At 42.6% G+C, this 16,409-nt stretch overlaps 1 protein-coding gene and 1 long non-coding RNA gene across 5 annotated transcripts in view; both read left to right on the top strand.

Annotated features, from left to right (window-relative positions):
* LOC144690726 (myosin phosphatase Rho-interacting protein-like) overlaps positions 1-16,073 on the top strand; it is a 228,548-nt gene extending 212,475 nt beyond the window's left edge. For all 4 annotated transcript variants that reach the window (XM_078558503.1, XM_078558505.1, XM_078558504.1 and 1 more), the window contains 3 exons: positions 401-560; positions 3,271-3,356; positions 13,554-16,073. In XM_078558503.1, the coding sequence (XP_078414629.1) occupies positions 401-560; positions 3,271-3,356; positions 13,554-13,613 (306 nt within the window). In that variant the 3' untranslated portion in view covers positions 13,614-16,073. The remainder of the gene's footprint in view (positions 1-400; positions 561-3,270; positions 3,357-13,553) is intronic.
* The window catches only part of LOC144690734 (uncharacterized), a 371,804-nt gene that overhangs the window by 269,593 nt on the left and 85,802 nt on the right, over positions 1-16,409 (top strand). The window lies entirely within an intron of this gene.

Here is a 16,409-nt window from a genome sequence, read left to right as displayed (position 1 = left end):
AAAAAAATGTTTGTCTGTGGCCACAGTAACCAGTGATTCAATCTTCTAATTCTTGCAAAAGAGAACCCTGTGTTCCATACTGTGTTTTTATTGATGTTAATCCAGCTCCCTTGCCCTGCCAGAGGTCAATAACTCCTTCAATGCTGTATGTTACTGGCTATATCTCTGTTGTTCTTAATCCAAAGCCCTCTGACTCCTAAACTAGTTTTCTATGACATTATCAGTTGTCACAGTTTAAATAATTCTCTTTAAAAAATCGAAACAGAAAGTACATTGATGATTCAATTCTTGATCGTTTCATTTTCTTTTAGGCGGCATCCTGCGTGATTTTCTTTTCATGTGCATGCTGTACTAAATCAGTCAGTTTAATTAATGTATATTGTTATGCTTGTTTTGTAAGGACAAGAAGTACGCTACAGATAAGTATAAGGGCATCTACACAGAGCTGAGCATCGTTCGAGCAAAGGCTGACTGTGATGTCAACCGGCTGAAAGAACAACTAAAAACTGCCACGGAAGCACTGGGAGAGAAGACGATAGACTGTTGTGTTACTACCTACGGTAACGATGTGGGGAACATACTTGAGCTCCCTTTATGTTAAAATTCAGAAGGGTGTCATTTGAATAACATAGATCAGTTCGGCAGCCTGTTTCTTCCTATGGTAAATGTATACTCACTCCCCTTAGCATAACTGCAATAGTGTTTAAGAGAGGCAAGATATTTATTTTTGGAAGTAAATGTTATGAAGAAGGGCAGGGAATTGGGATTCATCAGATAAGAATGTTTTGGGAGGGAAAACAGCAGCTGAACAATGGGCTACCTTCAAAGAAAAGATGGCTCAGGCACAGTCAAGGTGTATTTCCTCAAAAGGGAAAGAAAGGACAAACAAACCCAGAGCTCCCTGGATGACACAGGAGGTGACACAGGAGGTAGTAATTAAGATAAAGAAGAAAAAAAAGTGTGCTTATGACAAGTGTCAGGTAGAAAATATAATCGAGAACTAGGCTGAATACAGAGAGTTCAGAGCGGAGGTGAAAAAGCAAATAAGAGAGACAAAGAGGGAGTATAAAAAGAGACTGGCAGCTATATGGGCATATAAATAGTAAAAGGGTGGTAAGAGGAGGAGTAGGGCCAATTAGAGACCAAAAAGGGAATTTACACATGGAGGCAGGAGGCATGGCTAAGGTATTAAATGAATACTTTGCATCTGTCTTTACCAAGGAAGAAGATGCTGCCCAGGCCATGGTGAAAGAAGAGGTAATTCAGACACTAGAAGGTTTAAATTAATAAGGAGGAGGTAGTAGATAGGCTGTGAATACTTAAGTTTGACAAGGCACCGGATGAGATGCATCCAAGAATACGGAAGGAAATAAGAGTGGAAATTGCACTGGCCATAATTTTCCAGTCTTCCTTAGACTCGGGTGATGCCAGAGGACTAGAGAATTGCAAATATTATATCCTTGTTCAAAAAAGGGTGTAAGGATAAGTCCAGCAACCACAGAGCAGTCAGTTTAACTTTGGTGGTGGGGAAACGTCTAGAAATTATAATTTGGGACAGAGTTAATAGTCATATGGACAGATGCGGGTTAATTAAGGAGAGCCGGCATGGATTTCCTAAGGGAAAATTCTGTTTAACTAACTTGCTGGAGTTTTTCAAGGAGTTAACAGAGAGGGTAGATGAGGGAAATGCTGTTGATGTGGTGTACGCGGACTTCCAAAAGGCATTTGATCCAGTGCCGCACAACAGACTTGTGAGAACAGCTCATAATATAAAAGGGACAGTAGCAGCATGAATACAAAATTGGCTGAGTGACAGGAAATTTAGAGTAATGGTTAATGGACATTTTTCGGGCTGGAGGAAGTAATGGAGTTCCCCAGGGGTTGGTATTGGAACCCTTGCTTTTCCTGATATATATTAATGATCTAGACCTTGTTCTACAGGGAACACTTTCAAAATTTGGGGATAATACAAAATTTGGAAGTACTGCAAACTGTGAGGAGGACAGTATAGAACTTTAAAAGGGCATAAACAAGTTAGTAGAATGGGTGGCTATATGGCAGATGTTCAGTGTGGAGAAAAGTGAGGTGATACATTTTGGTAGGAAAACATGAAGAGACAGTACAAAATAAAGGGTACTATTGTAAAGGGGCTGCAGGAGCAGAGGGACCTGTGTATACATATGAATAAGTCATTAAAGGTGGCAGGATAGGTTGAGAGAGCAGGAAATAAAGTAATACAGTATCCTAGGCTTTATTAATAGGGGCATAGAGTGTAATAGCAAGGAGATTATGTTGAATTTGTATAAGACACTAGCTAGACTTCAGCTCGAGTATTGCGTACAGTTCTGGGCACCGCATTTTAGGAAGGGTGTGAAGGCATTGGAGAGAGTAGAGAAAAGGGTTTACAAGAATGGTTCCAGGGATGAGAAACTTCAGTTATGAAGATAGATTAGAGAAGTTGAACCCTTTTCCTTGGAGAAAAGAAGGCTAAGAGGAGATTTGATAGAAGTATTAAAAATCATGAGGGGCCTGAAAAGAGTAGACAGGGGGAAACCATTCCCACTCGTGACAGGATCGAGAACAAGAGGTCACAGATTTAAATTAATTAGAAGAAGAAGCAAAAGCGATATGAGAAAAACAAATTCACACAGTGAGTGGTTAGGGTCTGGAAAGAACTACCTGAGAGGCATTCAAGAGGCAGTTAGATGATTATTTGAAAAGAAACAATGTGCAGGGTTATGGGGAGAAGGCAGGAGAATGGCACTAGTTGAAATGCTCATTCGGAGGTCTGGTGCAGATAGGCTGAATGGCCTTCTTCTGCAATGTAACAATTCTGTGGTTCTGTGAAGAAGCTGCTGTGGTTAACAAAAATGGCAGAGCATGCTTGATGGACAGAATGGCCTACTCCTCCATTTTTTCCTATATTCTTCTCCACACACTGCACAGTTTTGCCTGAGTTATCACAGATTATTGCAGTTTAGTTTGCAAATGCCAGATGGTACAAGGAACGGAGTATACACATGACAGAGGTTAGTAGAGTTGTGTTTATCCATCTGCTGCCTTCTGAGTGTTGGGCTGTGCTCTGGGCATGGTTCCCAGCTCATGTTTTTTGTTCTAGTCTCTTGTATATGCTTCTCTCAATGCTGGAAGATGCAGCATACTTTAGTTCGGCAGACCCATTGCCCTCTCAAATTGATGTTTTCCTGCATTACTGCAATTTAAATGTTTTATGAGATCATTGACTGTTGCCTCCACTTACTCCGCTGCCAGATATCATGAAATCAAGAAGTAACCCAGATTTTTTGAAGAATAACAAGCCAACCAGTAGCAGGCTGCTGAGGACCCTGAGGTCGAAGGTGGGTATTAAACACCTCTACACTCTTTGAGGAATGAATGGGCAGATTCCCACTCACTTGAATCTGACTTTCACAGTCTTGCATGTTCTCAATACTCTGTTTGACTCTGGAAATTCAAGAAATTAATCTCCAGTAAGCAAATGGCACTCAAAATGTTGGGAGATGATGTTCTGAGTTGCTGGGGAGAGAAACAAACAACTATTGACAAGCGGTCTTCACTTTATGAAGAATAGAGCATGTAAGCCCATTTAAGATGAGCAGAGCTGTACCTAAAATATTGGATTGAACATTGTTATTTGTTGCCAGCTGCATCAGTGGATTTCACTCAGGAGTTCAATCTAAAGTTTGTATTAGGCTTCTTAGTTAAAAAAAACATTGGAAATGGTGCAGAATCAATAGCCTTGCTGCAATGAGGAACTTCGGATTAGTATTAGTAAAGAAATAGTACTGGAGAAATTAAAGGGACTAAAAGCCAACAAATCCCCTGGACTACTACATCCTAGGGTTTGAAGAGGTGGCTACAGAGATAGTGGATACATTGGTTTTGATTTTCCAGAATTCTCTCAATTTTAGCGAATTCCAGTGGATTGGAAGGTAGCAAATGTAACTCCACTATTCAAGAAAGGAGAAGGAGAACAGGGAACTATATAGACCAATTAGCCTGACAAGTAGTAGGGAAATGCTAGAATCTATTATTAGGGTCACGGTAACGGGGCACTTAGAAAATCATCATAGGATTGAGTAAAGTCAGCACAGATTTATGAAAGGAAAATCGTGTTTGACAATTCTAAAGGTTTTTTGAGGTTGTAGCCAACTTATAAGGGGGAGCAGTAGATCTAGTGCATTTGGATTTTCAAAAAGCATTCAAAAAGATGCCACAGAAAAAGTAATTGCAAAAAAAAAGGGCTCATGGGATTTGGGGTAATATGTTAGCATGGATTGAGGATTGGTTAACAGAGAAAAACATGAGGGTAAGAATAAACAGATCATTTTCAGGTTGGCAGTACTGCAAGCAATCAGTGCTTGGACCTCCTCTTATAGAATCTATATCAAAGATTTAGATGGTGGGGACAGATAAGTTTAATGCATCCGATCTTGCTGTCGATACAAAGATAGATTCACATAGAATGGTTACAACACAGGCCATTCAGCCCATCGTGTCTGTGCCAGCTCTACAAGAGTAATTTAGCTGACCCACTCCCCGACCCTTTCCTTGTAGCCCTGTAATTTTTTTCACTTCCCCTTTGAAAGCTAGCTTCTCCGCTTTTTCAGGCAGCACATTCCACATAGTAATCACTCGATGCGGAAAAGAAGTTCTTTCTTGTTTTGCCTTTGGTTCTTTTGCCCACCACTTTAAAATCTGTGTATTCTGGTTCTTGACCCTTCAGCCAATGGGAGCATTCTCTACCTACTCTGCCTAGATCCATTTGAAAACTTTTATCAAATCTCCTCTCAACTTACTTGAAAACAGCCCTTTGGTTAGGTTAGAAAATAAGTTGTGAGGTGGATGTAAAGGGATTTAGATAGGTTAAGAGAGTGGGCAAGAACAGGGCAAATGGATAACTTCACACTTGCCGACATTATTTTCCAATTTGTTAGAAAAAATAGAAAAGCAGAATATTTTTTAAATGGTGAGAAATGGGGAAATGTTGGTATTCATCCTGGATATCCTTGTATACAAATCACAGAAAGTTAATATGCTTCCCTTTAGAGAAGGAATTCTGTTGTCCTCACCTGGTCTGGCCTACATGTGATTCCAGATCCACAGTAATGTGGTTGACCCTTAAATGCCCTCTTAAATGGCCTAGCAAGCCACTCAGTTGCATGAAACTGCTAAAAAGTCAAGAAAAGGGAATGAAACCAGACAGACCACCCGGCATTGGCCTAGCATTGGAAGCAACAACAGTAAACCAGCCCTGTCAACCCTGTTGAGTCCTCCTTACTAACATCTGGGGGCTTGTGCCAAAATGGGAAGGGCTGTCTCACAGACTAGTCAAGCAACAGCCTGACATATTCATACTCACGGAATCATACTTTACAGATCACGTCTCAGACACCACCATCCCACCGGCAGGACAGACCCTGGCGGCACAGTGGTATAAAGTCGGGAGTTGCCCTGGGAGTCCTCAACATCAACTCTGACGTCCATGAAGTCTCATCAGGTCAAACATGGGCAAGGAAACCTCCTGCTGATTACCACGTACTACTCTCCATCAGCTGATGAATCAGTACTCCTCCATGTTGAACACCACTTGGAGGAAGCACTGAGTGTGGCAAGGGCGCAGAATGTACTTTGGGTGGGGGACTTCAATGTCCATCGCCAAGAGTGGCTCGGTAGCACCACCACAGACCGAGCCCTAAAGGACATAGGCAGTGAGGGAACCAACAAGAGGGAAAAACATACTTGGCCTCATCCTCACCAACCTGCCTACTGCAGATGCATCTGTCCATGACAGTATCGGTAGAAGTGACCACTGCACAGTTCTTGTGGAGACGAAGTCCTATCTTCATGTTGAGGATATCCTCCATCGTGTTGTGTAGTACTACCACCGTTCTAAATGTGATATATTTTGAACAGATCTAATAACTCAAGACCCGGCATCCATGAGGCATTATGGGCCATCAGCAGCAGCATAATTGTACTCAACCACAATCTGTAACATCATGACCCGGCATATCCCCCACTCTACCATAACCACCAAGCCAGGGGATAAACCCTGGTTCAATGAAGAGTACAGGAAGCCATGCCAGGACCAACACCAGGCATGGTGTCAACCTGGTGAAGCTACAACATAGGATTACTTGTGTGCCAAACAGCATAAGCAGCAAGTGATAGACAGGGCTAAGTGATTCCACAACCAACAGATCAGATCTAAGCTCTGCTGTCCTACCACATCCCGTTGTGAATGGTGGTGGACAATTAAACAACTCGATGGAGGAGGAGGCTCCATAAATATTCCCATCCTCAATGATGGAGGAGCCCAGCACATCAGTGCAAAAAATAAGGCTGAAGCATTCACAACAATCTTCAGCCAGAAGTGCCAAGTGGATGATCCATCTCAGCCTCCTCCTGAGGTCCCCAGTATCACGTATGCCAATCTTCAGCCAATTCTATTTACTCCATATTGTATCAAGAAACACATGAAGGCACTGGATACAGCAAAGGCTGTGGGCCCAGACAATATTCCAGCAATAGTACTGAAGACATAGTCCAAAACTTGCCGCATCCCTAGCCAAGCTGTTCCAGTACAGCTACAACGCTGACATTTACCTGGCTGTGGAAAATTGCCTAGGTATGTCTTGTAAACAAAAAGCAGGACAAATCCATCCTGCCCAATTATTGTCTCATCAGTCTACTCTCAATCATCAGTAAAGTGATGGGAGGGGTCATCAACAGTACTATCAAACAGCATTTGCTTAGCAATAACCTGCTCACTAATGCTGAGTTAGGGTTCCGTCAGGATCATTCAGCTCCTGATCTCAATACAGTCTTGGTTCAAACATGGACAAAGAGCTGAACTCCAGAGGTCAGGTGAGAGTGACTTGTTCTTGACATCAAGGTAGTACTTGACCGAGTGTGGCATCAAGGAGCCCTAGCAAAACTGGAGTCAATGGGAATCGGTGGGGGGGATCTCTCCATTGGTTGGAGTCATCCCTGGTACAAAGGAAGATGGTTGAGGTTGTTGGAAGTCAATCATCTCAGTTCCAGGACATCACTGCAGGAGTTCCTCAGGGTAGTGTCTTCGGCCCAACTATCTTCAGCTGCTTCATCAATGACCTTCCTCCCATCATAAGGTCAGAAGTGGGGATGTTCATGGATGATTGCACAATGTTCAGCACCATTCACAACTCCTCAGATACTGAAGTGGTCCATGTCCAAATGCAGCAAGACCTGGACAATATCCAGGCTTGGGCTGATAAGTAGCGAATAACATTCGCACCGCACAAGTGCCAGGCAATGACCATCTCCAACAAGAGAGAATTTAACCAATTCCCCCTGACATTTAATAGCATTACCATCTTTGAATCCCCCAGTATCAACATCCTGGGGGTTACCATTGACCAGAAACTGAACTGAACTACCATATAAATACTGTGGCTACAAGGGCAGGTCAGAGGCTGGGAATCCTGCAGCGATTAACTCACCACCTGACTCCCCAAAGCCTGTCCACCATCTACAAGGCACAAGTAAGGAGTGTGATGGAATACTCTCCACTTGCCCTGGATGAGTGCAGCTCCAACAACACTCGAGAAGCTTGACACCATCCAGGGCAAAGCAGCCTGCTTGATTGGTACCCCTTCCACAAACATTCACTCCCTCCACTGCTGACGAACAGTAGCAACAGTGTGTACCATCTACAAGATGCACTGGAAAAACTCACCAAGGCTCCTTAGGCAGCACCTTCCAAACCCACAACCGCCTCCAAGCCACTCACCATCCTGACTTGGGTCAAAATCCTGGAACTCTCTTTCTAACAGCAATGTGGGTATACCTACACCATAGGGACTGCAGGTTCAAGAAGGCAGCTCAGCACTACCTTCTCAAGGGCAATTAGGGATGGACAATAAATGATGGCCTAGCCAGTGACGCCCATAAATGAATAAAAAAATTAGGATAGCAAATGATATGTTAGCCTATATTATAAAGGGGATTGGAACATGAGTCAAGACTTTTAGATAGAGCCTTGGTGAGACCATACATGGAGTACCATGTAAAATCTTGACCTCCTTACCTAGAGGATTGTCTTTTAGGGAGCTCATCAAAGGTTCATTTGACTGATTCCTGGGATGAGGTGATTGCCCTATTTGCCGAGGTTTAGTAGACTGGGCCTATATTCCCTAAGGATGAGAGGAAAGAGAGGTGTTTTCATTGAAACCGATAAAATTCTTAAGGAGCTCGATAGGGTTGATGCTGGGAGGATGTTTCTCCTAGCTGGGAAGTCTAGAACTAGTGGTAACAGTCTCAGTATCAGGGGTCAGATGAGAAATTTCTTCACTCAAAGGATTGTGAATCTTTGGCATTCTCTGTTCCAGAGATCCATGGATGCTCGGTCGCTGAGTATATTTGAGAGAGAGAGATCAGTGGATTTGTGGATACTAAGGGAATCAAAGGATATGGGATAGTGCAGGAAGGTGGAATTGAGATATAAGTTCAACCATGATCTTACTGAATGGTGGAGCAAGCTCGAAGGGCTGAGTGTCCTACTCCTGCGCCTATTTAAAAAGTTCTTATGATCAGTTTAGTATGGGCTCAACTCCCAGCCAAAGGTGCTGGATTTCAGAGTCTGCTTTGTTCATTACAAAGTCTCAATGCCTCAGTGGAGAGTTTCTAATCCAGCGATTGCCAATCATTCATTATTGCTGAGTTTTTCTCATTCCCAAGTCTTTGTAAAAAATTTGATCTCAGGCTGTGGGCGAAGCAGGCAAGGTCACCTTTATTTCTGTCCCTAGTTGCTCTGAGAAGGTGGTAGTTGGCTTTTATTCATGAACCTAACTATCCATCATTGATGACACTGCCTCAACCCCAGTTCTGGAGCTGCCTGTCACTCTGACTCGCTGTTGTAAGTTGGATGAACTTTGTCAATCTCAAGGCTGCGCTTTACTCAGTCGCACTGCCTTGATCAGTTGATTTTCCTCAGTTCCACTGCTGTCTGGAACCCAGGTTTACTGTCTCAGGTGAATTTTCTCAATCCTCGAGCTGTCCCTCATCAACACTGATTGCAGGTGAGTTTTTTTCGATCCAGTCTCTCAGACCTTCCATCACTGACAGTATAGGGTCTGCACTCCACTGTTCCAAATCCAAATGATATATTGTAGATTGTGCCCCAGTCAGATAATCAATATGTTGTGCTTTATTCCATTGACCGTGCTTCAAGGGTACTACACTATCAGTTCAAAATAAATACTTTTGTGTAGTTTCCTGGTCTAATGAGAAAAGTCTAGTCTGTTTTTACATTAAAAAAATGCCGTATCTGCAATTATTTTACTTGTTCTCCCTTAGTTTGAAATAGAGCAGGTCACATGGGAAAGTTGAAAGGTACCTGTGCCAAGTTTGCTGTTGTATAGGTATCAGGATGATGAATGCCCTGTTTTGCATCATTTTTGAAGGTCCTACCTTGTCTTAAGTTCTGCTATTGCCCAAGTACAATGCATGGAAGAAGTAGGTTCAAATGATAAGTTGCAGAAATATCTTAGTGCTTTGTGTTTGCTTACGTGGAGAATATCTGTTTGCAACTGGCAGGTAGTGAAAGGTGATCTAGGATGATGAGTCAGTGGGTGCATCACTCAATGCTAATCATACCATCCAGCTTTGGATCGATTGCATGCAGAGTTAGTTAATGCTACTTTGTGATTGGTGAATGCTAATTTTCCTGGAGCTTCTGGAACCTTAATTCCTTTACCTACTCCTTTCTTCGCACTTCTTGGCTGAGGCCAAGAAGTCTACTCCACAGCCTCCATGGGCAGTGCATTTCACTCAGTCACCACCTTCTGCAAAGTAGTTAAATCTAAACTGTGAACCTTCCTTCATCTATGCAACAACCCACATAACCTAGTTTTAGAGTTAATGGCAGTTCTGAACACATTACTGCAGTTCTGTCAATCTATACTCTCAAGAATTTTTAGTAATATCTTCCCTGAGCCTTATCGTTAACAATCCAAGTTCCTCAACTACTCCTTATAACTCAGTTGGCTTTTTCTGCAATATCTTATGTGCCTGCTGTATTGTACAGCGAGCAGGACTAAGTATTCAAGTGTGGATCTACTGGTGCCTTGTATCATCATCACTTCCTGCGGTTTGCATTCTTTCCCTTTGGTAATGTATCCCAAGGTACAGTTAGCTTTTCTTACTGTTGTCATACATTGTGTTGTTAGTTCCAGTGAGCTATTTACCAGTACTCCTAAATCTCTCTTCTGCATTGTACTGTGAAACCTCAAGTTGTTTGCATCTCCAATGATTACTTCACCCAGTCTTATTGCCTTGTGTTTGTCTATGCAGTGATATTTGCCACTGAACATCCCATTCTCTCAGATTTCTTTGCAAAGCAATGGAAAACTGTTATGTTTGAGATCTATTGGAGCTGCAGAGAGTTTTCCTCCTAAAATGGCATCTGAATACAATATTTGTTTCTTGTGAGAACATTTTGGAATGCTATCAGAGACAGAATGCTCTCTCTATAGAATGAGATTCGTGTCTTTGCGTGATATACAAAACATGGCCTACAATTACAGTGAGGAATTGTTTGAGTAGTGAATGGCATCACTTGTATGTAAGAAATTGAATTGTTCTGTCCACTTACACAATGAAGTCTGCATGCAGTTGTATCTGACATTGTGCGGTGCATGTTATACCACAGTCCCTTTCGCCCAGTAAGAATTTGTATGCCGAATGCTCAACCTTTATTAAATCAAAACTTATATCTGGCTGTTTGCAGGGTCTAGTGATATTTAGTTAGAAGTGTGAGCACGTGAAAACAATTGCGTGTGGAACATAGATCAGTTCAGCATGTGTGGTTCTACCAATGTTAAATATGGAGGGAGACTTACATTGTGTGGCTCCTACAGTGCGTTTTAAACACTGAAGCTGACATGTCATTCATGGTTCCTACATTAATTATTTAGCAGAGTTACTGACGTCCATCATGCATGGCTCTGGCAGTAAGTGTTGCACACACAGACTGGCTTGTTTCATGTGTGGCTTCTATGGTAATTTTTGAATGTCAGAGGCTGATGCACATTGTGTAATTTCTACATTAAGGAGTGATTTACTCCCTAAATTCTATTATTCACGTATTACACCCAACTCTCACCCATCTTCTCCCCTGCATATAAGCGATGAGGCAGACTGTGAGATCACCAGGCTCCATCTTCCTGATGGTCTCCTCACTACAGTATCAAAGAGAGAGACATGAGGGTCAGCAATTGTGTCCTAAGGACCAATCTTGGCCAATTCATCACCTGCAGCTGCCTCTCAAGGCCCCTTTATGCATGCCAGAGAGTCCTGGCCACCACATGGATGCCCAATGTTTAGTACACATGATGGTTGACCATAACCCCACCCATCACTACCCCACACCACATGACCGATGGTGATAGCTTCAGCTACTCGACTGCATCCTGAACTCTCATCTCAGGCACAGGCATGGTCCTAACCTGCACTCCAAGGCTTTGTGGTTTGCTTGGACCATGAGGATGACTTTTCAATGTCTACTTAAACATAGTACCAGGGATTAGAAGTTCACCCCTCTGTCATTGTTCCATGGCCACCTTTCCCAAGGAGATCCTCAAGCTTGCCCAGTCGCCCAATGGTTCTGCAGCACCATAGCACTTTTGAAGATTGCGCAAGAGGGGTTGAAAGTAGAGGAGCAATCATTAGCACTCTCAGGAATTAGTGCTGGCTCAGTTCATAGCACCCTCGCCTTTGAATCAGAGGGTTGTGGGTTCATGTCCCACTCCCGGAAACCAAGAACTGTGATTGTACTCGAAAGAGTTGCAATCTGTGACTGTTGATAAAAATATATTTTTTTGAGTGGACACAGTTGCTTGACTAGCCTGACTCCAAGCATGTAAACTGAGTTCAAGCTAGATGGTCTCAGCTGCGGAAGAGTGCTCACCTTTGACGTTTTTCCATTTGCCTGACTGTTTTCCTCACCCCCACCCCACCCCCGGCATGTGTTAGTGTACAACCGGTCTATTCCGCCATGAATCCCCTCTGCACTGTTGCCCTAGCCTCAAGGTTGTCTCCTCTCTGGCACTTGCCATTGCCCCGAGGTCTCCTTCTCTCTGGCATTGTTGCCCTAGCCCCAGCACCACAAGCCAGCCACAAAGAACCCGCTGTGGAGAATTGTTTGACTGCCCCAAATCTGCAGAGCTGCTTCCTTGCATCAGGATCCTTGTGAGCGCTGCACTAAGTTGTGTGCACTCACCTCCTAGTTCCCCTTGAAGTTCAGGCATTTGTAAATCATGCCATGATTTGGGGGTGGTGTGGGGTGGGGTGGGGGGGGATGGAGGGAGATTCCGGCGTGTGGCCACAATAATGATATGCAAATGTATTCAAATTAAGTTTCCGACATCCGACAGCGGGAAACGCAGCTTGCCATTGGGGGTGGGGACAATCACTGGGATTTACATTGCCAGGAAACACATCTAGGGTCGTCTTGCGAGATTTTCCAATCTAGCCACCGAACACGCCCGCCCCAATCGGGCACAGTAAATCCCAGCCATAGAGTTGTTATAATGCGGATTTCAATTATCAAAATATAGACTAAGATAGGAATAGCGCAAAGGAACAAGAGGGGCGAGAGTTCCTGGAATGCGTTCAAGATAATTTTCTGCAGCAGTGTGTTTCCAGTTCATCAAGAGGGCAGGCACTGTTGGACCTGGTTCTGGGGAATGAGTTGGCTCAGGTGGATCAAATATCAGTGGGACAGCATTTAGGGGAAAGTGACCATTGTATCATAAGGTTTAGGTTAGCCATGGAAAAGGACAAGGAACAATCCGGTGCAGGGATAATTAATTGGGGGAAAGTCAAATTTGATGGGATGAGAATGCATCTAGCTCCAGTGAGTTGGAATCAAATGTTGGCAGAAAAGATGGTGGCTGAACAATGGGCTACCTTCAAAGAAACAGTATCGTAGGCAATATCAAAGTATATTCCCTTGAAGGGGAAAGGTAGGACAAATAAATCCTGAGTGCCCTGGATGACGAGAGTTAGAGCTGAAGATGAAAAGGAAGAAGTGCGTGTATGACAGATGTCATGTAGAAAATACAACTAAGAATCAGGCTGAATACAGATGCACCAAAGGGGAAGTGAAAAAACTAGTAAGAAAAGCAAGGAGAGGGTGTTAGGAGTCTGGAATGAACTTCCTGAGAGGGTGTTAGAGGCAGGTTCGATAGAGGTGTTCAAAAAGGAATTTAATTTCTATGTGAAAAGAAAGAATGTACAGGGTCACGGGGATAAGCCAGGGAAGTGGGACTAGGTAGATTGCTCTTTCAGAGAGCCAGTGCAGACTTGATGCGCTGAATGGCCTCCTTCTGCACTGTAAAGATTCTGTGATTCTACAATAGTTTAACCAGAATATTTAACTCATTGACTGCAATTCAGTTCATATTCTGGATAAAATCAAGCATCATGTTTTTGTGGTGAAAAGGATGCCCAAAATAACCACATGAATAAATCATTTCCCTCTTCCTCTATAGAGCCTGAAAGAAGGTCTCACAGTGCAAGAACGGATGAAGCTTTTTGAACCCAAGGACTAGAAGATTGCTGCATTCAACATTCCTTTGGGCCATGGCTACTCTCTCTTCAATTAAATAGACAGCCTCACGTTAGCAATCATTAATCTTACAGGGAACAAACATCTGGTTCATCCTGACTTTGCACATTAGCCCATAATGTGACACTTTATTAACAATCAGATTTGCAGTCCATGTCTTGAAGTTATGCTTGACCTGGGTTAAATACCAATGAATCCCTTGAGTAAAGTAACCAAAAATTGTTTTAATATCTGGGAATTCTTCCTCCCTGTTTTAATATCTGGGAATTCTTCCTCCCTGTTACTTTTAGGAAAAGCATTTCTATTCTCTACACAAAATAAATCTGACTTTGCTGTCCATCACACCTGGGGATCGGTTATTGCCCAGACTCCGAACAAATGGGTAGATGTCAGATGCTGCAATAGTAGTGAGGCAAAAAGGAGGTTTCCTGGCTCACTGATCCTATTTTCCTGTTTGTTTCTGGAAAGGCATCCAGAAGAATGCCTTGTACTGAACTCCTCCCAGATCAGAGCAATGAAGAGGCATGCAGCAGACACAGGACCCAGTAAATTGACAGTAGGCCAAGGATCAGTGCAAGATTCCTTTTTGCTGTTCTTAAATGGCTGGCTATTCCCACTGATGTAGACCTATAACAGGCATGGACAATCAACCCCAATAGGTTGGAAGGGTGGTAGTGGTTGGGAGGGAAGGGGTGAGGATGCCAGTGGAAGAGATGGCAGGGAACACTGTCCAGCAGCATTACAATGGTTTAATGTGGGGTCAAGATGTGCAGTATATTTTAAATATTTACCTTGGTTGCTGCCTGCAGCAGTTCCTTTAAGGACAGTCTGTTAGAATGCTTGCATACCTGGATTTTCCTATTGCAGCTGCCAGCAGCTGCTTCAGGGTAAACTAATGTTGCAGAGGAGGCTTCAAGCAGGTGTTGAATCCTTTGCATATGTAAATAATGAGCCTATCTCCTGCCTCAGGTGTGGGTGCTGGTTGGTGCACATCCTGCTCATGCCTGCCATGTTCAAGGCTTAAGTGGCTGTTTAGCACCCAAAAAATAGGTGCTGCTCAGTCAAATTTCTAGGCCCTAACGTCAAAACTTCACGTAAAACAGGAAGCCAATGTGGTAGCTTTAAACCCAAACCTAATTCTAGTGGGCAGAAAGGAAACAGGAATAGATGTTAACCTGAGTTGATCTTTGCCTTCCCTCTCCCAGTGTCAGGCTGTGGTGATGGGAAGCCATCTTTGAGGAATAGTGAATTTGGCATGGAGAATGGGTGCTGCAGTAAGTTAAATGGTATCCTTTCACTTCTGCATCTTGTATATGGATCAAAGTTGAATTCACTCCATTACTGTTCACCTTCATAACAGCTGTTCACAAATGGTTACTAAATTGACAAGCTCACCGAGGAATGGAAATTCCTACTGTGCAGTAGGGTCTTTGAGGCACACTCTTGGGAAATGTGGAAGGAACTTAATTGTGTCACAGCTGTGTTTGAGCAAATTTTGCAGTTTCTAATCTGTGGTGTCCCTGATCTGAGAGTGCTTTGGTGCTGTTAATGGGTACCTTAAATGGTTAATGTTCCATTCCCAAAGTGGAAAACCCAGTCTGAAGGGAACAAAAGTAATGCAACAAATTAGAGTCTTAACTTAAAGACCATTTCAAACAAACAAATTAATTTCCCTGTAATATGTAACTGTACAATGTGAACACAGCAATGGATTTCCCCCCATAATCATGCATGTGTCATTTATCACTGTAAAGTTTCATGTGACAGCTGATGAAATGGAGCTACTCCAGCATTTGATACATCCATGGTGCTAGAACTAGTCTTAAATATATTTCAAACTGAAAGCAAGTTCAGTTTATATACAGGATATAAAGAACACAGAAATAATTAAAGAAAATACAGCACATGCAATGCTGTGCTTGCAGCACTGCTTGCCAAGACTATGGTGTACTTTCTGCCCATCTAGCCTCCTCTGATTTATTAGTAAATGCAAAGTTCCTGAGGCTGTTGTTTGAAGGATCACATGCAGAAATGGAAATGAGAATTAATTGTCGTGAGAGTGATAATGAACACAAACTCTGCATCACATTGTGCTACTGAACTCTGTGTATGTGTTTTCTGTGCAGCAGAACCTGAGTCAAGAACTGTTCCACCTGCTTTTTTTTGCTAAGTACTTTCTACAAAAGGTCCTTCGGATATTGAATACGTGAATGAGTTCCATGTTTGTCCTCAGGTTCTGTTCTGTGAAGCAAAACTTTAGGTTTTTTTTTTAAAAAGTTTTAATTACAAAATATAACTTTACCTACAGTAGCTGCACAGAATTGTCAGTAATATTATGTTTAAAGAATGTTATCGAACTGATAACTTGTTTATTCGCTACTGAATTCTCTTTTTGTAACTTAACGCACTTAATTAAAGTTAGGGAAATGCAAGCTTGTACTGACCAACTGTTTCACATTGGTTCAATGTTTTAATGTGTTTGACTAGAACCCACCAGAACTGGCAGCACTGCTAATCTCTTCTACTCTACAATGCCATCAACCTTTCTTCAGAGATAATTAGCCAATTTCCAATGATTAAATTTTTAAAAATTAACTGCTAAGCATGAGCTGAAAAACATAATTTGTAGGAGTTGAAGAATTCAGCCCTTCACTCACTTCAGGCTTTTGTTTAGCCAGAAATTTATGCAGCACCTATTTGATGCACTGGTACAATCGTTTTGTCAACCTTCAAACATGTTTTGGGTGCTACATTATCTATAAAGCACTTCAGGACATAG

The sequence above is a fragment of the Cetorhinus maximus genome, chromosome 15 (assembly GCF_964194155.1).
Source record: "Cetorhinus maximus chromosome 15, sCetMax3.hap1.1, whole genome shotgun sequence".
NCBI classification, from domain to species: Eukaryota; Metazoa; Chordata; class Chondrichthyes; order Lamniformes; family Cetorhinidae; genus Cetorhinus; species Cetorhinus maximus.
Note: the sequence above shows the minus strand (reverse complement) of the source record. Positions and strands in the feature narration are given on the sequence as shown.